This window comes from Echeneis naucrates, chromosome 2 (assembly GCF_900963305.1).
Source record: "Echeneis naucrates chromosome 2, fEcheNa1.1, whole genome shotgun sequence".
NCBI lineage: Eukaryota > Metazoa > Chordata > Actinopteri > Carangiformes > Echeneidae > Echeneis > Echeneis naucrates.
Genome location: NC_042512.1, coordinates 5,855,746 through 5,881,671, shown reverse-complemented (window position 1 = coordinate 5,881,671; position 25,926 = coordinate 5,855,746). Strand labels below are relative to the sequence as shown.

The 25,926-nt window shown below is 41.5% G+C and overlaps 1 protein-coding gene, 2 long non-coding RNA genes and 2 other non-coding genes across 5 annotated transcripts; 4 read left to right on the top strand and 1 right to left on the bottom strand.

Moving 5' to 3' along the window:
• Positions 1 to 5,549: 5,549 nt before the first annotated feature.
• LOC115057067 (uncharacterized) lies at positions 5,550 to 8,154 on the top strand. Its single transcript, XR_003841875.1, has 3 exons — positions 5,550 to 6,000; positions 6,075 to 6,165; positions 7,684 to 8,154. It is a non-coding gene; the product is annotated as an uncharacterized LOC115057067 (long non-coding RNA).
• Positions 8,155 to 8,201: 47 nt separating this feature from the next.
• Positions 8,202 to 9,000, top strand: LOC115057061 (uncharacterized). The gene is made up of 3 exons (XR_003841868.1): positions 8,202 to 8,263; positions 8,670 to 8,837; positions 8,956 to 9,000. It is a non-coding gene; the product is annotated as an uncharacterized LOC115057061 (long non-coding RNA).
• Positions 9,001 to 11,253: 2,253 nt separating this feature from the next.
• Positions 11,254 to 18,045, top strand: LOC115057493 (uncharacterized). Its single transcript, XM_029524646.1, has 10 exons — positions 11,254 to 11,372; positions 12,502 to 12,675; positions 13,602 to 13,627; positions 14,174 to 14,180; positions 14,278 to 14,415; positions 15,186 to 15,350; positions 15,443 to 15,616; positions 16,253 to 16,426; positions 16,504 to 16,550; positions 16,919 to 18,045. Exons 1-10 carry the CDS (start codon positions 11,254 to 11,256, stop codon positions 17,464 to 17,466), a joined length of 1,572 nt encoding a protein of 523 aa, XP_029380506.1. The 3' UTR covers positions 17,467 to 18,045.
• An 842-nt stretch (positions 18,046 to 18,887) lies between these two features.
• trnad-guc (transfer RNA aspartic acid (anticodon GUC)) lies at positions 18,888 to 18,959 on the top strand. The gene has a single exon. It is a non-coding gene; the product is annotated as a tRNA-Asp (tRNA).
• A 6,548-nt stretch (positions 18,960 to 25,507) lies between these two features.
• Positions 25,508 to 25,578, bottom strand: trnag-gcc (transfer RNA glycine (anticodon GCC)). Its single transcript has one exon. It is a non-coding gene; the product is annotated as a tRNA-Gly (tRNA).
• Positions 25,579 to 25,926: the final 348 nt, after the last annotated feature.

Genomic DNA, 25,926 nt, shown 5'->3' with positions numbered 1-25,926 from the left:
TAACAAGTGATAAACAATAAACAGACATTTCCAACCATCATCAGAACAGATAAAAAACTTCGACCTTTATGACACGGACCACTTAAGTTGATGACAGATAGAACATCATGTTACTTGATGCTACTTCATTACATTTGAAAATTGTAAGGTTGGTGTATTTCATTGGCATTTTTTGGGGGGCAGGTGGGACTTGAAAATTAATCCTTGTCAGAAATGATTGAGCAATAAAGAACAACGATAAACGAGGGGAGAGGGGTGAACAACATTAATGGGCTGGAAAACTGTATCTGCCATAGAAGAAGACATTCATAAAGAGTTAAAGCAAATTCATTCAAAGTGTCATATGAGGGGCTCGTTCAGGATTTGAAACTGGGAACTCTTGCACTCTGAGTGAGAATCATACCTGTACACCAACAAGCCCTGGAAGGAGGAAATGTTGATAGTGTCCATGGTTTTGCACACCACAATGTCATTCAGCAACATAATATTCCTTTATTTTGTTGTTTATGCCTTTATTGCTCACTGCTACAGTTAGTAAAATATAAAACACATATGAATTCTATTTTAATCTGTTCATTTTAAATTCCTGATCTGGTGGCAGCTGCAGCTTTTTTCTAATGTTAAAATGAATGAAGTCAGATCACAGACTGTTCTTTTGTTGATGTCTGGTCCTCTGCTCCAGGTGGAGAGTCCTTCAGTTTGTGGAGGATTTCAGTGTGAATAAAGGATGAGGTCGTGTTTTGTGTATAGTGGCAGCATAAAGACTGAGTCGCGCTGTTTTACTCAGGCTGAACTACAGCGTCTATTCACGGGCGCGATCCCACTACTGAGCGGCACGGGGGCTTTGACCTGCTCCGTGTCCGACCTGGGCCGGTGCACCCCTCCTTAGACGACCTGGTGATCCCGGGCTCCCCCCGGAGCACCATATCGATACCGAACTTAGTGCGGACACCCAATCGACATAGTCCGCTGCAGCCCAGAGCTCCTGAGCTCAAACGCTCCTCCAGCCTCAGCCTCCCGGTAACTTGGATTACAGGCGCGCGCCACCGCACCCGGCGAGGGACACACTTCCTGATCGGACTTTTAGCCTTTGTGGCAGTGACGTCACAAAAGGCAGCAGCGCTTCAGACTCACACATCACTTCAAACCTTTGAGGAAGTGACACACAACTGTGAGGAGCACACGTGTTGACCGACACAGACGTGGTTTCAGAGACAAACAACATGGCAGTGAAGCGCACACTCTTATTTTGAAGGAAAGTATTTTTTTTTGTCATGCTTTCTTTTATTCTTTTGAGTGTTAATATTGTAGGAAGGAATTTACAGTTACAGATGTTGATGTTAAGGTTTAAAACAGGAGGGAGGTCTGCGAAGCACCGGAAGTAGAATGCATATTTTATTTTGTAATCTCCATTTACCTTCTTGCGCTGCATATTACTTCCTCTTGCTCGCGACTCTCCTTCCAGAAAATTACGCATTTCTGATGCTATTTGTGTTTTTTTTAATCGTTTTTGTTGTGCAAATTGAAGTAAGTTAGATAAAAATACTTATGAAGTTGGTGTAATCACAGAGTTAACTTGTAAAACTATATATTTTGTTATTTTAATGCATTATCTCGCCAATTAGAGGAGAAGTGGAGAAGCATGAGTTGCTAAGCTGCTACTTAGCTTATAACGCCAGAGTGTGCTATTGAGACTGGATGCTAACAGGAGCCATGTAGTGACTGTGTTCATGGTGTTACAGAGCACAGAGGGCATGTAGGAGAAAAACCTGTCAACACCTGTGAATGTTTCTTCTCCACAATGCAGGTATGTGAGTTATTCTTTTTTTAGTTTTCTTAGGTTGATGTACATTTTATTTAGTTGGGTTAGGGTTAGTTGTTTGTGCTCTTAAATAAAGCTGGTCCCTTCCGGGTACTTTTCCTGTGTGAGGGGAACAGATGAGCACAGGTGAACCCCATGTGAGGGTCAAACTCACAGCTTTCATATAATGAGACTGCAACATCTAGGCCTGGAAGTCAGCTTAAGTAAGAGTGAGATGGAGGAGACCTGTCAGTGCTGCTTTTCATGTAGAGCAGCTCTGTTTTAAAAAGTTGGAGGAAAAAGTAACATTGCATTGGCCGGGAATCAAACTCATGAAAGTACACATCATTCTGCAGTTCTCTATCAGCATCAGCAGCAGCAGGTACTGCTCTGAGCTCCGTCCTCTCCCTCCTCCCAAAACGGTCACAGTGTTCAAACTCACACAAGGAAACTGTTAGAAATTCAATGTAAAAAGTGTGACAGTGTTAACCCTAACAAAGGTGGAGCTTATGTTTGCATCTGTGTGGGAAACAGCAATAAAATAAACGAAAATAAAACAGGTTCTTGTGTGGCAGATGGAGATTCTCTCCCCCCTCCTCCTCACTCATCAATCCCATCAGCTATCAGGTGCCGCAGTTCTGTGTGTTTACGTGGATCCTCCAGTTCCTCTTCCTCACCTTCACAGTCCTGCACAGAGGCTGTGCCTTCTGTGTTTCACAGCCATCAGCCTCCACCACCAACAGGCAGCTGTTTTGTTTTTGTTGTTCATGCACATACTTGTACTCAAAACAAGAAAAAACTGGAGCGAGTTAAAAAAAAAAAAAACAAGGCATGGCTCTCAGGGAAGTCTGAAATACAAACTGAATTTAACAAGACACAAGTAACACACATTAGGGCAGGGAAGGAAATAAACCAGCTGAGGTGGGAAACAACAAAGAAGGGAAGTAACCAAACAACACTGAGGGGAGACAAGACTTTCAAAATAAAGCTGAGTCAACAGAAACTGACTAACAGAGCTCACAGACTGACCCTGACCCTCTGGTCTCTCTGGCTGAACTGGTCTGGTTGCAGAGGACGTTCCAGAATCAAGCCATGTTTCAGTGGGTTTATTTATACCACCTACTGTTAGTTGTTTTAGTTTAATTTAGTTGGTGGTATTAATATGTTCTTTTCATATTTGTTGTCTGGGAGTTGGTTGACATAGGCTCCACACAGGCACATCCTCCAACCCCCCTGGGTAATGTAAATTAGATTTTGTTTTGTTCATTGATTTGACTGGATAACTGTTAGTGTGTTCTTTTGTAATTTCTGTGAGGATTAGGGTGGGTGATTGTTTGACTTTATTTGGAAGAGCTTTGTTTTGATTGTTTATTTTTTGGGGTGTATTATTTGGGTTAGTTGGTGTGTGTCTTTTGTGAGTGTGTTACCTGCACCTGAACCTTTTTTCTTTGGTTAGTGATAATTGTGTTTCTCTGTTGGGCAGCAGCACCAGGGTGTGAACTGGTGGCAAGGCCGGGAATCACATTGCTCGGAAATGAATTATATTTTTTGTGTTGGGTGTGTTTTAATTATTATTGTAAAATTATTCTTGAATTTCCTCAAGAATTCTCAGTGGAAATGAGAAGCAGTTGTGCATGTCATGAACTGAAAGCTGTTAGTCTGTGTTAGTTCTGCTATGGGAAAGGTCATAAATGTACGCTATGATAGAATCAACACAAAGACGTCACACTGCACTAGTTTTCTTCTTTTCTCACCTGCCCAGCTCTACCTGTCTGCTGCACCCACCTAATCAGTACAACCATCTCATTCCACTCATTTTCTGACAGATTATATCTCGTGTTTGTTGCATTCATTTCCAGATGGTTTGCCTTGTTTTGATCATACCTTTCTCTGACCCGACAAAACTTGCAGAGTTGTGACATGCCGAGTGAGCCTGAGTGGAGTGAGGGAGGAGCGTTGTGTGTATATTTGGACTGAAAAAGAAGCTGCACTCACACACACTCTGTGACAAAATTCAAGTTGTGTGTTTAACGTATAAAACAGAGGCTGCAACAAAAACATCAATTTCATCACACTAGTATCGATCCAGCACTGTTACTGACCTTGGTATCAATACTGTTGATATGTGGATCGATCTTCCCACCCCGACCTGCCAGCACTTTTCCACTCACCTGCTGCACCCACGTAATCAGTTCTACCATCTCATTCCACTCATTTTCTGATAGATTATCTTCAGCGTCATGCAAAACTGTCTCACATTCATTGCCAGACTGTTTGTTTGGATTTGACCCTGTCTGTCTCTGACCACATAACCTGATATATAACCAACACATAAGCAACAGACTTTTAGAGCTCTGCTGTTGAAGGGACAGATACACAAAATCATTCCTGCCACATTCCATCACACTGTACAATACAATCTGTACAATCTGTCTGACAGAGAAAAGTCACATCTGTGATGTATAAAAACAAAATGACACCTTATGTGTCATTGTATTCATATAGTTTGTGTAGTTATTGTATGTTTATAGTTTGTATTATATTGTATATATTTTATTATTATTATTATTATTATCCTGTTACATACTGTACAGTGAGTCTTGCTGCTGTGACATGAGAATTTCCTAGTTTGGATCAATAATGTACATCTATTTGTCTATCTGACCACCATCTGTCTCTGACACCTCTGACTTCCGGCCCCTCACCTCTCCCCTGTTTGCCTGGATTTACTCAGCATAGGGACTTCAGAATAAACTGTTGAACTGTTCCTCTTTGATCTCAGTCTGTGCTGTACTTGGGTTCAACCTAACACCCGTTACAGTCAGGATTGAAATTTTGTATAGTAGGGGGATATTACTTTGGTTGTAAAACAAGCCTGATTGTCTTGAAGTCTACGGGAAAATAGCCATACATGTAATTAGCAACAGCTACCTATCTGGCTATTTTCCTGTCATACTTTCAGACTTTATGGTTCTGACAGGTGTCAACAAAAGTGAACATTAATCTGGATTATTTACACTGAAGCTAAATACACTACAGCTAACTAATGTTAGCTAACTAATAGTACTATTCGTATTATATTCTTGAACACCACCACTTTTCAGAAGAAAATATTGAACTCTTCTACTGCACTACATTTAATTGACAACTTAAGTGGAAAACAAATAATTTAAAGATTTTGGCAACGTGTCAAAGAAACAATAAGACCTGTCAATAACGACTTCCTAATTGTGATGATTTAAAACACAAGTTGACACAATTTCCTTTCTGTGTGTCCTCAGGGACAGGCAGTAATGTGAAGATGACCCCTGACTATTATTACCAACCTTATCTGTCAGTATTTTATCTGCAATTACTAGACCTTAACAAGCAAGTGGAAGGTTCAGAATCATTATGATACAGTCTGACTGATAAAGCTCAATTACTTCAATATATTCATTTCGTTGTTTTATACATTTTTTAAGTGACTAGATCCTCATCTAACTTCCTCGACAGAAGTCCTATTAAAAGGACACAGCAGTCTCTCTGCACAGTCTTCATGTCTCCCTTTGGAGCAGCCTGAAGTTTTGTGGAAGAGGTAAACCAACAAAAACAGCAGAGTACAGCTGTGGACTGAAACAGGCTGAATGATAAAGGTTGTGTATGTCAGCTGCTTCCTTGTTGCTAAAGTCACGTGTCCCCCGGCCCCTCCCCCCTGTGTTCTGTCGCAGTGGGCGTGTCCTCTCTTCTAATGAGGCACACCTGTCCTGCATTTCCCGCCAATCAGCCCACATAGATTCCCTCCTCGGACTTCTCTTCAGTGCCGGAGTATCCTGTCTGTTCTTGTTGTTATCGCGTCTCTCGTTCACTGTTTTTATTCGTGTTTTATTTCTTATTGTTATCGTCGTGTCTTTTCTCTGCCTCTGTTCAGGTTCTCCGGTGTCTCTCAGTCAGCCTCTCTCTTGGTTCCCTGTTTGTTCAGTCTTGCCTTTTGTTCTCTCTCTCCTTTGTTACTTTGTTAGTTTTTCAGAAAGTTGAGCTCAGTCTGTGTTTCCTCTTTTTGTTGGACTTTTGTATCCCTACCAGACTATTTCTGTTGGACTCTCACTGTAGATAAAGACTCGGTTTTACTGGATCTTTTTCTCCATCGGGGTCCTATTTTAGTGACCCGTAACACCTCGCTGACAAACAGCAGCAGTACAACAACAAACCAAAAACAGGTTGGAGCGGTTTTAATGTTTCATACTTTGGACTCTGAAGTTATGAAGATGTAACTTTTCCTCAGCTCAAACAGACACCATGACTGATGAGGGAGAACAAGCAGCTTCTTCTCTTCACATGAAGCTGGAAAGTGTCAGAAAGTCTCCCTGAAGTGAGTTCAGCAGGTGAGAATCTGTAAATGTGTGAACAGGATCACTGTGATCACATTGTGTTGTTTGACTGGACGGAGAACTTTTCTGGATGCTGATTGGCTGCTTTCAGATGTGTAAAAATAATCATAGTTTCAATGATTTGGTCACTTGTAATAAAGGGCACTGATCATGCGTGCGTGTCTAATGACCATGATAACTGAGCTCACTCTGTACTAAATCTGAAAAGTTGAAACTGATTCACTGGTTATAAAATAAGTCGGACTATATTGAAATCTATGGGAAAATAACTACATATAATTAGCAACAGCTACCCATCTGGCTTATTTACTATCTGACTTCCAAACATTATGGTTCTGACAGGTGTCAACAATGGTGAACATGAATCTGGATTATTGACACTGAAGCTAAATTACACCATCAGCGAACTAATGTTAGCTAGCTGATGGTGCTCCTTTTTTATGTGTTGGCTTGGTATTTCATCACCAGCATAAAATATTATGAGCAAACCCTGGTTCTCAGTCATTAGACAATGGAGGGCTAGTGTATTTTGAGATATCTTTTGTATGGTATGTTGTATCAGAATATAAAGTACAATGTCAAGTTTACTTTTTATTTTTTAATACCAAACATTTTGTTTTGTTTCAAGTATTCAGGAGTTTTAACTGGTAGAGTAACTGAACATCAAATAAAATACATGTGTGCTTAAGATATTAAACAATGATTATTGTTAATAAATTGTTATCAACAATTAATTCATATATTTAGTTTAAATACAGTTTAAAGTGCTCTTATGATATTTGAGTGTTTCTTTTTATTGGTACTGTCTTCCTGAACACCACATTTCAGAAGGAAATATTTTACTCTGATACTGAACTACATTTAATTAAGTTTAAGTCAAAAACAAATAATTTAATTCAAACATTTCAGCAATGTGTCAAGAAAGAAACAATGCGGCCTGACACTGATACCTTTTTGATTGTGATAATTTAAATCACGTTAACTTAATTTCCTTTTTTGTGTGCCCCCAGTGTCAAGCAGTAATGTGATGATGACCCCTGATCATTACCACCAACCTTATGTCAATATTTTTTGCTGCACTGAGTAGAGACCAGTTTCTTGACTTTATTCTTGTTCTAATGTAAAGAAAGATTCCATTTGAAAAGTAAAGAATTTACATCACCGGACTTAAACCAGAGTTTATCTTTTGAAAGCTTTTTAAATGGTCAACAAATTAATCTGAAGTGAAACAAATTTTTATCACCTTTTAATGATGAAGGTTGAATGCAATGACAGAACAAACATGTCAGAACTGGCCTGAAACCTTCGATGAACTTGACAGAAAGAATATAAGTAACTCTTACTGTTAATGGTACAGACACTGCATTTCCCGATACAGTAAAGCAGCACTCACTGTAATTAATGTTGGGACTTATTTGAGGAAAAACTGAAATCCTTACATCGTCACATCTATTTTGAGAAATAAGGTTAAATATATAAAATCACGGCTCCATCAACACATCTTACATTCAGATACCACCATCTAGTGGACAGAGAGAAGACGCACCATCAGAGATGTATTTCGGACCACTCTCCTCTAGATCATCACTCTGCTGTGCTGTGACGTGGATAGTGGATGGAGTTTGTTATGAGGTCGGTGCGCCCTCTACAGGATAAATAGCCTAATGTCGGGGGAGAATCTTTTCAAAGAAAAACCAGGTCTTATTCCCTGCACTTTATTTCTGAAAATATCAGAGACAGTCAGCGAAATTTGTCAGATTATCGATAGATCTCAAACGGGCTGTTATCGGCAGATTTAATTGGCTCGCCGATAAATCGGTCGGGCCCTTGTTAAAACAGAATCTGACTAAAATCTACACACAGAGAAAATGAAAACAGTTTGATGTTGGGAGTAAAAGTCTGAAGTTAGTGACATTAATTACAGTATTGACGTAAATGTCCTGTGATGTAAATCCTGTTGTAATGAAGCTTTGTTGTGTTTGTGTGAAGGTGGAGGCTCAGCTATGAATCAGTGTGAGGACAGAGAGGAGGGAGCCCCTCCCTCTAAAACCACTCTGTGTGGGGAACATGAGAGTCAGACCAAAGCTCAGAGGTGAGATGAGGATCTCTAACTGTCCATCTGTCAGAGCTCAGCACTCAGATCACTGCTCCATCATCATTCACTCTCACTGTCACTTACATTTTTTACTGCTGAACTTTTTCTGCTGCTGGTTTGTTTGTCCTTGTTTTTATTGGGAGTTCAATATAATATTATTATTTGTCCTACAATTTTCAATTAAAATAACAAAATCCTTCATGTTAGTCTCTTGAAACACATTCAAACAGTCTAAATGGTACGTAAATTTTATGAAAATGAACAAACTTACACAATATAATATTATGGCTGATTCATAGCTATACAAATGAAAACCCGACTTGAGTACTTAAATTTAAACTGATAATTTTCTGCTCAGTTTCTTGGTTGTTGGTTATTTTACTGTCAACTCTGTTTTTACTAGCAACCAGAAGTCAAGCACAGATTCTCCTGAACTGAGCTGTGGCTCCATGAAGAGTGATGGGTCTATGGGTCGTTTTATTGACTTTAAGGGAGGACAACAGTCTGCTGTATCCAGCTGTGTGTCCATGAAGAGTGATCGGTCTGTGGATGATTTTATCAAAGAAAAAAGGTAAAAGCTGATCATTAGTAGTTGTTTGACTCATTAAAGGTATCAAAGCTTGTCTGTCAGTTTCTCTGGTGTTCATAGAAAACTCCTGGAACTGTGTGTTTGTGTCTTTTCTCCTCAGAGTTCAGTCGGACAAACATCATCACACAGACCTGGACTCCATATTTATGGTGTGTAAATGTTCATCCAGTGACTACTTTTCAGTTCCTAAGTTGATGTGTTGAAGGGCTGTATCAGTTTGGTCTTCATGTGATGATCAGGATCTCTGTGCTGTCAGAATCTAAAGTCAAACTTAGTAAGTTACACCAGTGAAGTTAGTTTAGTGAAGTCAGCAGGTCTGAATCTTTCTGTGTAGCTCTGGAAAGAGACGTGGCAGCAGATGATACAGCAGCAGCTAAAGTTGAACTCTGCTGACTGATGATCTGATGCTTTGATCCATCAGTTTATACTGAGAGTGAACTTTACACAGGATGTTATTGTGTTCCAGCTGCTGGAGGAGAACATCGTCTGTTTTGTGAAGAACGAGCTGAAGAAAATCAAAAGGAGTCTGAGTCCAGATTACCCACAATTCATGAAGAATGAGGATGATGAGGTGGATGAAGAGCAGAGGAGGAGCAGAGAGGCATTTCTGAAGATCACTGTGAACTTCCTGAGGAGGATGAAGCAGGAGGAGCTGGCTGACTGTCTGCAGAGCAGTAAGAGAATTTAACATGATGCATCACGCTATTATATGATCTAACCAGATTGGGGGGGAAATTATTCCTCATTTCTCAGAGGATGAAATATTGAAAGGAAAATGTTTAAGTAACTTATTAATTAACCTGATTTATTTTTTTGTTTTAGAAACCCATGCTCCTGTTTGTCGACATAAACTCAAATCTTCCCTGAAGAAGAAGTTCCAGTGTGTGTCTGAGGGGATCTCTAAAGCAGGAAACCCAACCCTTCTGAATCAGATCTACACAGAGCTCTACATCACAGAGGGAGGGACTGGAAAGGTCAATGAGGAACATGAGGTCAGACAGATTGAAACAGCATCCAGGAAACAGGACAGAGCAGAAACAAGCATCAGACAAGAAGACATCTTTAAACCCGCACCTGGAAGAGACCAACCAATCAGAACAGTGATGACAAAGGGAGTGGCTGGCATTGGGAAAACCGTCTTAACACAGAAGTTCACTCTGGACTGGGCTGAAGACAAAGCCAACCAGGACATAGAGTTCACATTCCCCTTCACCTTCAGAGAGCTGAATGTGCTGAAAGAGAAGAAGTTCAGCTTGGTGGAACTTGTTCATCTCTTCTTCACTGAAACCAAAGAAGCAGGAATGTGCAGCTTTGATCACTTCCAGGTTGTGTTCATCTTTGACGGTCTGGATGAGTGTCGACTTCCTCTGGACTTCCACAACACTGAGGTCCTGACTGATCCTACAGAGTCCACCTCAGTGGACGTGCTGCTGACAAACCTCATCAGGGGGAAACTGCTTCCCTCTGCTCGCCTCTGGATAACCACACGACCTGCAGCAGCCAATCAGATCCCTCCTCAGTGTGTTGACATGGTGACAGAGGTCAGAGGGTTCAATGACCCCCAGAAGGAGGAGTACTTCAGGAAGAGGTTCAGACATGAGGAGCAGGCCAGCAGGATCATCTCCCACATCAAGACCTCACGAAGCCTCCACATTATGTGCCACATCCCAGTCTTCTGCTGGATCACTGCTACAGTTCTGGAGGAGGTGTTGAAGACCAGAGAGGGAGGAGAGCTGCCCAAGACCCTGACTGAGATGTACATCCACTTCCTGGTGGTTCAGTCCAAACTGAAGAAGGTCAAGTACGATGGAGGAGCTGAGTCAGATGCACACTGGAGTCCAGAGACCAGGAAGATGATTGAGTCTCTGGGAAAAGTGGCTTTTGAGCAGCTGCAGAAAGGAAACCTGATCTTCTATGAATCAGACCTGACAGAGTGTGGCATCGATATCAGAGCAGCATCAGTTTACTCAGGAGTGTTGACACAGATCTTCAAAGAGGAGACAGGGCTGTACCAGGACAAGGTCTTCTGCTTCGTCCATCTGAGTGTTCAGGAGTTTCTGGCTGCTCTTCATGTCCATCTGACCTTCATCAACTCTGGAGTCAATCTGGTGTCAGAAGAAGAAACAACTCAAAAGTCTAAACCAATAAGGACTGAATCTAAAGCAACATGTCTCTACCAGAGTGCTGTGAATGAGGCCTTACAGAGTCCACATGGACACCTGGACTTGTTCCTCCGGTTCCTTCTGTGCCATGTGATCCTCAACCACTAGTACTGACGGAGGCGCATGGAGTGGGGCATGTTGGGGCTACACAGATGCAGAGGAATCTGGAAAATTGGTGGCATCCATTTTTGAAAGAAATGTGTAAATATCATGTAAATACTTGTCATGAGTGTACAATGTATAATGCTCGACCAGCAGTCGAACCACATCCTGGACGTTTCCCTCTTGAGACAAAAGCAGGGAAAGAGATCATCATAGACTACACAGATATGGTGAATCCGGCCCAAGGTTACAGGTATATGTTGGTATGTGTGGATGCGTATTCAGGATGGCCAGAAGCCATCCCCACAAAGCGGGAAGACAGTAAGTCTGTGGTAAAGTTTCTGGTGAACCATTACATTCCAAGACATGGTTTTCCAGAAAAGGTCCGGTCGGACAATGGCACTCACTTCAAAAATCACGATCTACAAAAGGTTGAAGAAATGCTCGGGTTAAAACATAACTTCGGTTCTGTTTACAATCCTCAATCACAAGGAAAAGTAGAAAGGATGAATCAGTCTATCAAAGGGAAGATAGGCAAAATTTGTGCTCAGACTAAGATGAATTGGGTAGATGCTTTACCCTTAGCTCTGATGTCAATCAGGAGCTCAGTCAGCTCATTAACAGGGTTTATCCCATATGAGTTGAAAACGGGTCAGCAGTTCCCGGGACCGGGAGCTGGAGTGCAGACCGTAGAGGAGGAAAGGAAAGGTTTGAAATACAAACCATATTATGACCAACTAACAGCTTTGGTGTCAGCTTTTTCCAAACAGGTGACTGAACCGGAGAAAGGTGGAGAGGAAAAGGAGCCCTCAACAGCAGAGTGGGTCCTCCTGAAAGTGCTCAAAAGAAAGTGGTCAGAACCAAGGTGGACTGGCCCCTACAAAGTCGTGGAACGGACGTCCCACGCAGTGAAACTCCAAGGGAAAGGTGACACTTGGTATCATTGGAGTCAGTGTGCCGCAGCAGAACCCCCTGCTCGAACACTGGAAGAGATAGCAAGTTGCAAAGAGTAGAAACTGAAAGACTTGAAAAGGGGGAACAAGTTCTCTTAGCTGTAGCATACAGCTGATACCTTTTAGTTTTTTTTTTTTTTTTTTACTATTAGCAAAGTGCGGACGGTGGTCCTGTGAAAGGTGAGAAGGTTTAAAGCTCCTATAGGTGATTATTCTTGCCTAGAGTATAAGTGAGAAGACAATAGTCCAGGATCTAGAAAGATAGCTTGCATTTACATATACATTCCATTTTAAGTAGATTTAGCGGGATATTAAGATGTTTACTAGATTGAGAATAGAGCCTCATCATGATAAGTGGTGTTGGCTGGGAGTGATTACATTAACAGGTGTGATTGTTGTATCTTTAATGTTTTATGAATCTTCCTTCAGGGACGCAGACCAGACCCCACCACTGAACCACTCCAAACGCAGCACTCAGAGCACAGACTGCATCGACAGATATGGAGGCATAGAATTAAAGTACACAATGGGACAGAACACGGGGTTCCAGTTCGACCTGTGCTCTGTAATAAACTGTGGAAACAAGGAGGCGAACTGGAGGGGGTATGATGTATATTTATGTATGTTAACAAATAAAGGCAGGTGGTGTCCAACCTGGGATTCTGTGCTCACCTGGACGGGTGTTAGTTGGACACCTAGACCCTGCAAGAAAGGGAAGTGGTGTGCGAGAGATAAGGTAAACTTGCAACGACAAACATATCAATCACACCAAGGCTCACACGAGCATAACCCCATATTGCTCAGTGTATATAACCTGACACAGAACCCTCTCCCCCGTGGCCCCTGCAGCACAACAGACGGAACAGCTTATTTTATCTTAGGAGTACATCATCCTGGCACAGACACCAAAGGGTTAATTAAAATCACATTCTTACAACCGCCTCCTCCAAATAAAACTAGTACGACTACACCGCAAACCGACACAGCCTCGACTCCAGCGATGACAGTGCAAAAGGAAGGTATAATTAGCATTGACTACTCTAAATTGACACGCAGTGATATGATTAAAATTGCTACAGGATATGGTGACAGAAACTTATGGCTAGATTGGATTGCCGCTACAGCAAGCTCAATGAATATGTCAAACTGTGTAGCCTGCTCTTCAGCTAGACCTACTATGTTCACCACGCCAGCCCCTTTATTCCCGGAGGAAGATCCAAGAGGATTTAATTGCATGATTAACATGACCATGTTTGCCGAACCTAGTGGATGCCGCACACTTAGCTCAGTATTTCCTGTTGTAAAAAATCACACTGTCCCACCAACCTTTACTCCTAAAAAGAATAACTATACCTGTTTCCACAGAAACCTGTCCTCAGGCCAAGTGACGGACATGGGACATATGCAGATGGATTGGTGCAACCACCTCATCAATATGACCACCTGGGCAAACGCAAGTACAATGATAATAGCCAGAGGAGATCTGTTTTGGTATTGTGGTGATAAGACTCTCCATTTGTCTCTCCCAGCATCCTGGAGTGGCACATGTGCCATGGTGAGACTGGCAGTTCCCCTGGTCCTCCTTGGCAGTAGGGACACAGGGTCTGCACACAATAGAAGAAAGAGAAATACATTCGAAATTGGCACTGGGTCAACCACATACATGGACTCCATAGGCATCCCTAGGGGAGTGCCAGATGAGTATAAACTGGCTGATCAGGTAGCCGCAGGATTTGAAAACATACCCATATTATCCGCCCTATTCCCTATTACTCCTAATAAAAATGTTGACAGAATCAATTATGTTCATTACAATGTCCTTAGACTTGCTAACGCCACTAGAGATGCAGTGAGTGGACTGTCAGAACAGCTGGCAGCTACCTCATTAATGACAGTGCAGAACCGCATTGCCTTAGACATGTTATTGGCAGAAAAAGGGGGCGTATGTTCTATGTTTTAGGGATTGTGCTGTACTTTTATTCCCAACAACACCGCTCCGGACGGTTCGGTGACAAGAGCACTGGAAGGGCTACGCACCCTCTCACAAGAAATGCACGACAACTCAGGTATCAATAACCCAATTGGTGGTGTGTTTGAGCAGTGGTTCGGTAAGTGGAAAAATTTGGTGGTCTCGGTATTGCTCTCCCTGATTGGAATGATTGCTGTATTAGGCTTGTGTGGATGTTGTTGTATCCCATGCATTAGATCTCTTTGTGAACGCATGATAGTAGCAGCAGTGGAGAAGAAGAGTCCTTATCCTCCCCCTCCTTATCAAATGGCTCAGATTGAGACAACTGCTCTACTTGGGAACCCGAGCCAAGACTCTGAGTCGGAGGTCGAGGTGTAAGTGGTCTCATGTTTAATGAGACCAAAAGGGGGACTGTTGGGATATTGTACATATTAAAAGTATGTATTCAGATAACAGTTAATTACCAGTATGCCTTTTTGTATTAAGATGTGTGCTTCCAAGCTTGATGTGTTATGAAGAATATGTAGTTGCTTGGATGGTGGAAAAGTACAGAGTGTCCGTTAGAAATGAACATACAGAAGACACATGGTTTGAAGTAGATGTCCTTGTAAAGTGTGTGCGTCAGAAAATGACAGAGAGTGTGCGTACTTGTGACAGAAAGGAAATATCTCTCACAGACAGACAAAGAGGAGTCAGATAGCAGCGAGGTTAGGTCAATCAGAGAGAAAACAGGTGCACTGCACGCAGATTCATAGCAGACCAATCAGAAGTGGAAGACGACGCGGGGACATCGACAACGGACCAATCAGAAGAGGACAACGGCTTGCGTGCACATTTTATCTGAACTGTTACGTCTTATATACTGGGTCAGGGAAATACAGAGTGTGAGACTTCGTGAACTGACACACATTTGTTGGTGTTAGGGAAAGAAGTTTCGACCCAGAGCTCTGTAAGCTTTATTTCTTCTGCTGGATTAAATAAATACTTGAATTGAGACCGAATATCTTCTCCTATTCTCTTCATAAAAGAACGCGCTGGAGACGGCTCACACATAGAGTACGTTGTTTAGTAGATTGAGCAGACTGTTCTCCAACAGTTTCTTTAATAATTTCTTATTTTTCTGATTCCTCTTCAGTCTGAGTGGCTGTAACCTCTCAGACAGAAGCTGTGAAGCTCTGTCCTCAGTCCTCAGCTCCCAGTCCTCTAGTCTGAGAGATCTGGACCTGAGTAACAACAACCTGCAGGATTCAGGAGTGAAGCTTCTGTCTGATACACTGAAAAGGCCACAGTGTGAACTGAAAGGACTCAAGTTAGTTTATTCATGTTTTGTATTCACATCTAAAATCTCATCTTCCTTAAATTTTGTCAGTAAATAGTTTTTCTTCCTTAATTCCTTTTCAGACTGAGTGGCTGTAACCTCTCAGACAGAAGCTGTGAAGCTCTGTCCTCAGTCCTCAGCTCCCAGTCCTCTAGTCTGACAGATCTGGACCTGAGTAACAACAACCTGCAGGATTCAGGAGTGAAGCTGCTGTCTGCTGGACTGAAGAGTCCACACTGTGAGCTGGAAACTCTCAGGTCAGAATTCATGTTTTTGTCAAGACTTTTGATTTAGTTTATTATTTATTTTATTTAAATAGAGTAAAATTAACTGAAGAGGTTTGTAGATTTGAGAGATTGTCATCAGTATAAAATAATAAAAATCAGTATGGACCTGAATGCTCCATAATGAATCACTGATTTGATTCAACACCTGGAGAACACACTCAGTGAAATCAATCACACACATGTTGCTCAGCCAACAGGTGCATGCTGGGTCATGCTGGTGTCCTCCTGGTGAATTCTCCAGTGGTGTTTTCTATGTTCACTGAGGATCATTTACTTTTAGGGAGGTGGACACAACCTTTCTGCTGCTTTTGGCATCTGTCACAGTTGTGATGATGGAGTTCTCATTCAGGAAAATATTTAAGGGGCTCAAAGACACCAGAGGTTGAGTGGACTGCTGATATGATGCTCTGTAGATGAATGAACCTGGTTGAACACAGAGCAGAATCAATGCATCACTATACTGTGTTTGTGTTACTGTCTTTACTTTAATCAGTGTGTTTGTGGTTCAGCTGTTGTGTTGGTCTGTTGTGGTTTATCTGTGTTTTCTGTCATTGTGTTTCTTTATTCATAGATTGTGTCATAGATTCAAATTTCGTGTGTGTTCAGTCTGTCAGGATGCCTGGTCTCAGAGGAAGGCTGTTCTTCTCTGGCCTCAGCTCTCAGCTCCAACCCCTCCCATCTGAGAGAACTGGACCTGAGCTACAATCATCCAGGAGACTCAGGAGTGAAGCTTCTGTCTGCTGGACTGGAGGATCCAGACTGGAGACTGGACACTCTCAGGTCTGGACAGCTCTGAGGAACTCTGCTTCATGTTTGATGGTGGATCAAGTTGATCCTGACTCTGTTTCTTCCTCCAGGGTGGACCATGGTGGACCACAGAGACTGAGACCTGGTCTGAGGAAGTGTGAGTGTGTTTTCACTTTGATTCATGAAAACTCAGCTGCTCATGTTACACTAGATTTTTACATTTCTGACTGAAGTACAAAGATGAGTTTCATTCAGGATCAACACTTCATGTGTTTATTGATGTGGATCTCCATCAGCCGTCATCTTTGACTCCACAGCAGAAAAACAGCAGAACATTGCTGACATCTTGACTCTCATGTTCAGTAACTGTTGATGTTCTAACTGGATTGTTGGCTTTTCATTTAAATGTAGTCAAACATTGTTCACAGCTGATGAAATGTAAGTTTGAATGATTCACTTTCAGTAAAGTTGTTGATAAATGAACAGATGTTAACTGCAGCTGTTGTTTCTTGTTCTCTGCGTCAGATGTCTGTGAACTGGAACTGGACACAAACACAATCCAGAGAAACCTCCAACTGTCTGACAACAACAGGAAGGTGACACGTGTAGCAGAGGATCAGTCATATCCTGATCATCCAGACAGATTTGATAACTGGTGTCAGCTGTTGTGTAGAAATGGTCTGACTGGTCGCTGTTACTGGGAGGTCGAGTGGAGTGGAGAGGTTTATATCTCAGTGAGCTACAGAAGAATCAGAAGGAAAGGAGGCAGTGCTGACTGTTTGTTTGGATATAATCAGTCCTGGAGTCTGTTCTGCTCTGATGGTGGTTACTCTGTCTGGCACAACAGCAGAAAAAAATCCCTCTCCTCCTCCTCTGTCTCTAACAGAGTAGCAGTGTATGTGGACTGTCCTGCTGGCTCTCTGTCCTTCTACAGAGTCTCCTCTGACTCACTGATCCACCTCCACACCTTCAACACCACATTCACTGAACCTCTCTATCCTGGTTTCTGGATCTGGTCTGGTTCAGTGTCTCTGAGGAAGTTGTATAGAAAGAGACTTGAAACTAGAAACTGAGACACTTCACTGTTGGCTTCACTTCTCAGCTCTGGAGTCTCCGTCAGTTGCAGATTGGAGACAGATCTGGACTTTTCTGTCTAAATCTCTGTGTGTACCTGAAACTCCATCAGCCTGCACACTCATTACTTTTCCTTTGTGTTTTGGTAGTTTTCTGTAACCGAGATTTTTTGCCTTCAGGCTAAAAAGGGATGAAAGCATATGATGGTTCATCATCACAGCAATCAGCTGCTGTTCAAGCCAGTCTGGTTTTTCAAGGGAGCCTGAGATGGTACTTCCCACCCAGAACACTCCAGGATTCATTCAGAGCCTTAATCCAACCCTTTTGGACCAGGCTGCTCCCACAGTGACTGTTTGCTCTGTCACTGAAACAGGAAAAGTCATTTCCACCTCCTGCTTTGGAGCGTTATAACAGCTCTGCAGCAAGCTGAGCTCTCTGATCTGTACATGTGAGTCATGAAGGCCAGCACGTATTTTGGCCTGTGAGCTGTGAAGCATCGGACACAAAGACAAACAAAGACAACACATGATGCCCTGAGAGACGATACCTGAGCAGGAGAACTAATCACTGCATGTACAGCTGCTTCTTATCTGGAGTTTTTTTCTGTCATCTATAATAAAGTAGAAAAGAGACACAGCTCCACAGTAACAGAGGTGTGCTGCTGTAACGCTGAGTGCTGGATTCATGTTCAGTTTATGGTTTTAGAATCAGTGATGCATTCATGTAGAAACATCAGTTTAATGTTGCTGATTTAATCAGTTTATATTCTGCTGACCAGACTGAATCAATAAAGTTTTGTTTCAACACGTCATCGTTTAAATGTTGGTTGTATTTTGCATTTGTCAGCTGAATCCACAGAGTGACTGAAATGATGAAGTAAATCCAGGAAAGGAAAAACATTTGGCTCTGAATCTCAATGTAGATTTGAACAAAGAGCTCCAGCTGAAGAAAACAATGCTGTCTGTTTCCAGATGATGAAGAACTCAGTTCTCAGTTGATGCTCAGTTATCTCCATCTAGTGGACAGATGGTAGAAGTTGATTCCTGAAAAGAGGAAGTGACTTCCTCAGATCAAACTGTTGAAGGAGAACGAGCAGCTTCTTCCTCACTGACTCACTCAACCTCTGTCTCCTGGGTTTGGATTTAGGTCTGGGTCTGGGTCTGGGTCTAAGACCAGGTGGGCCTGCTCAGAGTCTCTGTGTTGGATGTGAGCTGCTGAAATCTCTGAACACCATGACACAGATAATATCAGTCTGATGTGTCATCTGTAATCCAGATGTTGTCAGCAACAAACAGATGTTCCTGACAGAAGCTGTGCTGATGATGATTCTGGATAGAAACTGGGAGGAAATAACTTTATTCTCTCTTTGTTTTTCCACGGAGGAAGTGAAGTTACACCACGTGATGTCGTTCTTTCCAGCTCCTCGTTAGTATAGTGGACAGTATCTCCGCCTGTCACGCGGAAGACCGGGGTTCGATTCCCCGACGGGGAGAGCACGTGTGTTTTTCTTTAATAGCTCAGTGACAGAAGTTAACTCTCTCTGGTCAGCGGCGTCCTGCTCGCAGACAGCAGTTTTATTTTGAAAATCAACCGGATTCTCTTGGCTTTAGAAAGTCCAACTTCCTGCCTGTCTCATGTAAAGACAGAACAGCAGATCTGAGTTAGTTAGATCAACTCGGAAACTACGGTGGCTGGTAAGTGCAAAACAAAATTACTAAGTGCGAAACACTTTTACAAAGCGTGAAACAAATGTACATGTTGGGAAACATTTTTATCTTTTATTCAACAAAATTACATAATAAAAACACTCTTACCACAGACAAAATAAATTTATATTTTAAAAAACAAATTTAAAAGTGGCAGAACACTTGTACAAATCCCGAAACAAATGTCCAAACGACAGAATCTTCCGGAAGGGGAATGTACCAAATGCCGGAAGTGATCCAGAAGAAGATTGACTGTGAGCTCAAAAAGTTTGTATCGGTTTGTGTGGTGGGAAAACTTTGCAGAGTGAAAGTTTATGGCAGCATGGAGTAAATGATGTTTTGGCCGTTTTGTGGAAACAACTTGAGCCAATTTACGCGGTTGTGTTTTCCGTGCGGACGATCTGTAGAATGTTTAACGTTGATGAACGGACCAGACGGAAGGAGCACGCGCACAGGAGACATCTAATAAACAGCCGGAAAATGCTAAACAAGCTAAGTGTAGCATCGCGCTAACTAGCTGAAGCCGCTGTCAGACATGCAGTGAATTAAAGTACACCGTTTCATGGAGGACAGAAAGTCAAAGTCAAAAGAACTGTGGGCCGAAAGGAAACAGGTCCAGGTACGTGTGTGGATATATCTGTAAAATATGGAAGTAAATATGTGTGTGTGTGAAATGAATGATATCTTTTTGTTATTTTAGCAGATAAACATGGATTGATGGCGCCACATGGAGCTGATTTAAAAGCTCAGAGAGGGAAAACACTCCCATTATATACAGATCCGGAGGTAGCAGCACCTGATCTACTGAAGCAAGCTGTCCAAGAAATGAGAACATTTAACAAGAAGATGGATGAAGGAGCAGACCTTCTTTTGTGTCCAGACTGTTTGTTTTTACTACAGAGGTTGATACATCAGACTCTGATTCTGAAATTGTCATCACATCGAGGAGCACAGCTGAATTCAATGCAGCTGACACTGTGGTACGTTCATTTTTACATTTTGTACTTTCAGTTTTTTTATTTATTTATTGATAGGATATGCATTTGGTTTCAAGCATTAAGTCTAAGAACCAAGTCTTGATTATTTGGCATTTACTATTCCAGTCAGACACCCTGATAACCTTTCACCATTGATATATACTGTATGTGGTGAGGGAACAATAATGGAAGCTGTTTAAAGTTGCTGACAATTGTGTGCTTTTCTTCTCAGGTTTTTGAACCAAAAAAACACAGTTCTCCCAAACGCAAACCTGAAGATAAAGGGTAGGTATTAGTTTTTACAAAAGAAGTCATTTGTCTTTAAGTTGTTGATGTGATTGTGATATAATTTATAAGAAAATAATCTCTTATTTATAAATCTTATGGTTCCTCTCTACCTCTAAATGTCACTCAAAGCTCTGTTATACTCTGTATCATAAAGTTCATCAGTTTATCAATTTCATCATGTTTCAGAGATTCATCCACAGCTCAGCCTGGACAGGTATTAAGGCAGATTATGGCAGCCTGATGTTCTTTGCTTTCAGTGTGTTGTTTCAGACATTTTTATTTGTTTTTCAGACAGTAATATCTGACACTGAGGATCTGGATCCACCTGAAACAAATCCAGTCAGGAGGACTTGCTACGGGTAAGTTAAAAAAACAACAGCGACTCACTTAATTTTAATTTTACTTTATTGATTACATGGGAAAGATATTTGCATTTGTAAGATGTTCAACATATTCTGAAACCTGTGACATGCTGGTAAAATTCACAGATGATGCTGTTTTTGAAGAAGGAATTGACACAGGTGGGCCGAGACGAGAGTCTTTAACTCTACTGAAGAAACATCTGAAAGACCGGCCCATTTCTGATGGACCAGAAGGACATCAGTTCTTGGTGTACAATGCAAATGGTATGAACAGGGTTAGATGTAAACAATACTAATGGTTAATGATCATTAACTTTATATATCACATGACATATGCTTTGTTGCTTGAACTATTTTTCAAAAACGTGTTTCATCTCAGATTGAGAATGTTTCTTCAGTGGATGCTCTGTGAGAATGCATCATGAGACGCAGCACAATGTTACAGACAGCAGGCTGTCTGAGACTTGTTGCTACTGTTGAAGAAAAGAAAGAAATCGTGTCAGACTCCCTCTGATGGTACATTATTGACTGCAACCCATCTGGAATTGACAGGTAAGATCATATTTGTAATGATGTGATTTTTATTTTTTTGTATTTAAGATATTTTAGTTTGAAATGCCTCATCATCCCCCTCTGTGGTTTATTAAGAATGTATATTTTTTAGCTCTGAGTCAGTGTGTCAGAATGTGTGCCTTAGTTTAGTATAATTGCTGTGTGATGTCTGTCTCCCCTTCCTCTGTCTTATGCCAATCAAAAGGTGCTCATGTCATTCCAGTCTTGTGTTTGTGTGCGTAATTCTTGCAGTCTGTAGAGTAACAATTACCCTGCCAAGTGCAAAGCAAGACACAGAGTTCTTCTTTAAATCAGTAATGTTCAACACACAACCATTTTTACTCATTTCTATATGTTTGGGTGGATAGTCATTTTAGAAAACATTGAAGTTTCTTTAGGTCATTTAAATGTGAAACAATGTTTGTGGTGACTTTTTAGATTCAAAGATGGTCTTTCAGCTCTTCAGTTTCTGACTGCACTGCAGCAACAGCCTACTTTGCTGGCCCCTGTCCTGTGCCACTCTGAAAAGCCACTCACTGGTCTGGAACTTGAGACTCTTCAAACCTGACCTCAGTCCATCAGGAAGTAACAGGAGACTTAAAGAAAGTCAAACTTTGGGCTACTGGGCCGACTGTGTCTTTGATTGTGAAGGTTTGTAAATCAAATTTTTTTTTAGAATTTGTTGAGAAAATACATTGCCAAGATGTAACTGAAGGTTTTCTTTGCAGAAGGTCAGGCTGCTGTGTCTCTGGAGGATGTTTTGATGTTTGCAGCTGGGCTGACTTCACCTCCCCCGTCCGGATTGGAACCATCGCCAAGAATAGAGTTCCTGGATGACTCTCCATTCCCAGTTCCCAATACATGTTCAAACACATTGAAATTAGCACTCCTAGATTCACACACAGTGTTTAAGTCACACATGAACCTGTAACTGTAACTTGTAATTGGTAACTGGATCACCCCTCGAGACCAGACTCCGAAAAGGTGTTTTTTTTTGTTTTCCCTCACAGTTCAGATTTTCACCGTTAAGTTTCAGACAAAACACATTATTTCAAGAAGTTTTGTATTCCATACTGACAAAAATATAGGACTCATTACTTTGCTATAATTTTTATCAATTCATTTCAAACTCAGCAAAAATGAAGCTGTGACACTTGGTGTTCAGACAGACTGCAGTGTTCCACCACTCCAAATCAGATTTCATAGCTTGTCGTTCACTTTTCCTTGTGATGTTTCCAAATGATTCTGGTACCTGTTCATCTGAAGAAATGAAACAATGGGAATGCAAATGTTATGTTTACAATCAATAAAAAATTGCAAATATTTCCTTCTGATTGCATCTGTGATAGATTGGTTATGAGTTTTTTCCAAACTATTTTAAAACAGGAAAATTGCATGTTTTTCAGTCATGGCAATATTTGATTCAATTCTGTGTTACTTGTCTAATACCAAATCACAGCACAGTCATCTCATGGCTCTTGACATGTATATTTAAAAATTAATTTAAAAATTAAATAAATAAATAAAATAGAAATAGGACAGAAACCCCAATGAGTAAGCACTTGATAATGCAGGAAGGTAAAATTCCCTTTGTCACTGACTCACAGCTGAGCAGTTTCTTTCAGCTTCATGTACAGTTCTGTTGCAGACTCCCAGTTCTCTGGCTTCTGTAGTTGTTTGTGCTCCATAACAAAGTCAAAGTCCTCCTGCATGTTTGAGTCCCCACATGGAGCTATTGACAGGCTCGCCTCTGGAACAGCATCCGAATCAGCTGGTTCAATCTCAAATCCAGTCTGTGGAGCCAAATCTGTGTTAGATAGAATAAATAGCATTTATATTATTTATTTACATTTAAGGGATAAAATAATAAAACCAACATGGAAATATCAATCATCACCAATATTACCTGTGTGGTCAGCAGCACAGTTCATTGGACATGACACTGTTCTGGAAGTGTGAATCCTGTGACTGTTCCACAGTCTCACACACTCATCCAACATCACCATAGCAACATCTCAGAAGGCACTGATGCTCATGGCTCCCGTTGAAGTATCCAGCAAACAACTCCATCCAGAACTAAGACCTGTAGAAATGGATAGAATCGGAAGAATATATATATTATTAGTAGAAGTGGGACTCCATTAAAAAAATCTAATTCATTAAAGGCTTTGTAATGAATGAATTGAAATGAAAAAGTTAAAGTCCCAGCCTCAATTATTATATATGTTTAGAGGAGTTCATCTGAGATAGAACATAAAGATAAAAATCAAATGAAAGGTCAGTCATAATAAAATGACTTCATGAAGGCCACTTACCTTCCCCTTCTAAATATGGCCCACCAGGATTCAACACGCTGCTTATTCGTGGATGAGCCATACATGTGGCTGGACGGCCCAGAGCAGCAGTCATCATGATGGAGGCGTAGGGGAGACTGAATGGCAGCCATAATGCCATTCTCCGTGCCACAATCAGTCCTCAGTCTCATGAGAGGAGATTCTCAGCGATCACTGTTGGCTTCTTGTTATTTGTCGGTCCACATTGGAGCCACAGCACTTTAGGTGAAAAAATCCATCCATGCGTCCTGAGAGAGCCAGTTTATCAGAACCATCTGCATGCCACATACAGTTCGCTCCCATTGAGGAGCAGCTTCTTCTTAGAAACCTTCTGCGTGCTCTCTCATTCATCACATCATCTCTCTTCACTCGAAGATTGGACTTTTGTCTGAGTACCTGCCACATCGTCCGATAGCCAAACAGTTGTCCAGGTCCACGAAGTTCCAACCTGATGGCGTTTGGAGAGGAATCATCCTTTTAAGAGTCCGCAGGCTGATGTTTGCACCGTGTAAACTTCACATCATGCTTCAGTAGATCAGGTGCTGCTACCTCCGGATCTGTATATAATGGGAGTGTTTTCCCTCTCTGAGCTTTTAAATCAGCTCCATGTGGCGCCATCAATCCATGTTTATCTGCTAAAATAACAAAAAGATATCATTCATTTCACACACACACATATTTACTTCCATATTTTACAGATATATCCACACACGTACCTGGACCTGTTTCCTTTCGGCCCACAGTTCTTTTGACTTTGACTTTCTGTCCTCCATGAATTGTTTATATGATGTTCATGGTTGTTCTGCTGGAATGAACGGAGTTCCGTATCAAAACAGAAAGTTAGCAGCAGCTAAAACAATCAGCAACAAATGTGCATTTAGCATAAATATACGCCTAAAATAAAAAAAATAAAAAAACTAGCAACGCATACTAACTAAACGCGTTGCTATTCCGTGAAGACAACGATTGGCTGCAAAATGAAACGGTGCACTTTAATTCACTGCATGTCTGACAGCGGCTTCAGCTAGTTAGCGCGATGCTACACTTAGCTTGTTTAGCATTTTCCGGCTGTTTATTAGATGTCTCCTGTGCGCGTGCTCCTTCCGTCTGGTCCGTTCATCAACGTTAAACATTCTACAGATCGTCCGCACGGAAAACACAACCGCGTAAATTGGCTCAAGTTGTTTCCACAAAACGGCCAAAACATCATTTACTCCATGCTGCCACAAACTTTCACTCTGCAAAGTTTTCCCGGCACACAAACCGATACAAACATTTTGAGCTCACAGTCAATTTTCTTCTGGATCACTTCCGGCATTTGGTACATTCCCCTTCCGGAAGATTTCTTTTGGAAATTTGTTTTCTAAAATGTGAATTTGTTTTGTCCGGGGTAAAAGTGTTTTTCTTATGTAATTTTGTTTAACAAAATGTAAAAATATTTCCCAACATGTAAATTAGTTTCACGCTTTGTAAAAGTGTTTGGCACTTTGTAATTTAGTTTTGCACTTACCGGCCACCGTATCAAACAGAGCAGGAACACTAAAGTAAGGGGCGGGGGGTGAAAACGACAGGAGGGTTAAAGAGCAGATTCTCTCTGAGGGGACGGATGTTGCCACAATACACAGTGTGTGTGCCATCACATGTGGAAGATGTGTGCAGACTGAAGCCTTGGTCTGCCACCAGCTCAGAGGGGCTGCACTTCTACTGACCACCAGGGGGCTCCACTGGTTGTTTCACAAAGTCACAGTGTGTTGGAGTCTATCAGGGTATTTTCCAAGCAGCATTGTGTTTCTAACATCTGGATGTTGGTAAAGAGTTACTCTGCATTGGCCGGGAATCGAACCCGGGCCTCCTGCGTGGCAGGCGAGAATTCTACCACTGAACCACCAATGCTTATTTATTGAGTTTCACCATGACGTCACGATTCTCCAGGCATCAGCAGCCTTCAACACTTGCTGCATGTTCAGAAGTACTTCCTGCATTTTATAACGTGGCAACTAACCCGATCAGGGGGAGTCTTATTTTTTCTGTTTTTCTCACACAGGTTCAAAAACAAGCTCCTCCGCTGAGTGAGACGGCAACATTTTTTTTTCCAGATGATTATTGTAATTTCTGTGTTTATGTCCAACAATGTATTTACATTAAAGCTGATATCTTTCTATAATAATCCATCATGGACTGCTGGACACTTTCATATCAGTAAATCCACCGTGTTTTAAAGAAGTTCAGAGTGTTTCAGAG

What these genes read in the sequence shown, in the direction of transcription:
- LOC115057493 (XM_029524646.1), top strand. Translation starts at nt 11,254, where the DNA reads ATGTATAATGCTCGACCAGCAGTCGAACCACATCCTGGACGTTTCCCT. An exon ending in TGTGAGCTGGAAACTCTCAG is followed by an intron (nt 15,617 to 16,252) that starts GTCAGAATTCAT and finishes GTGTGTGTTCAG; the next exon opens with TCTGTCAGGATGCCTGGTCT. An exon ending in TGGAGACTGGACACTCTCAG is followed by an intron (nt 16,427 to 16,503) that starts GTCTGGACAGCT and finishes TTCTTCCTCCAG; the next exon opens with GGTGGACCATGGTGGACCAC.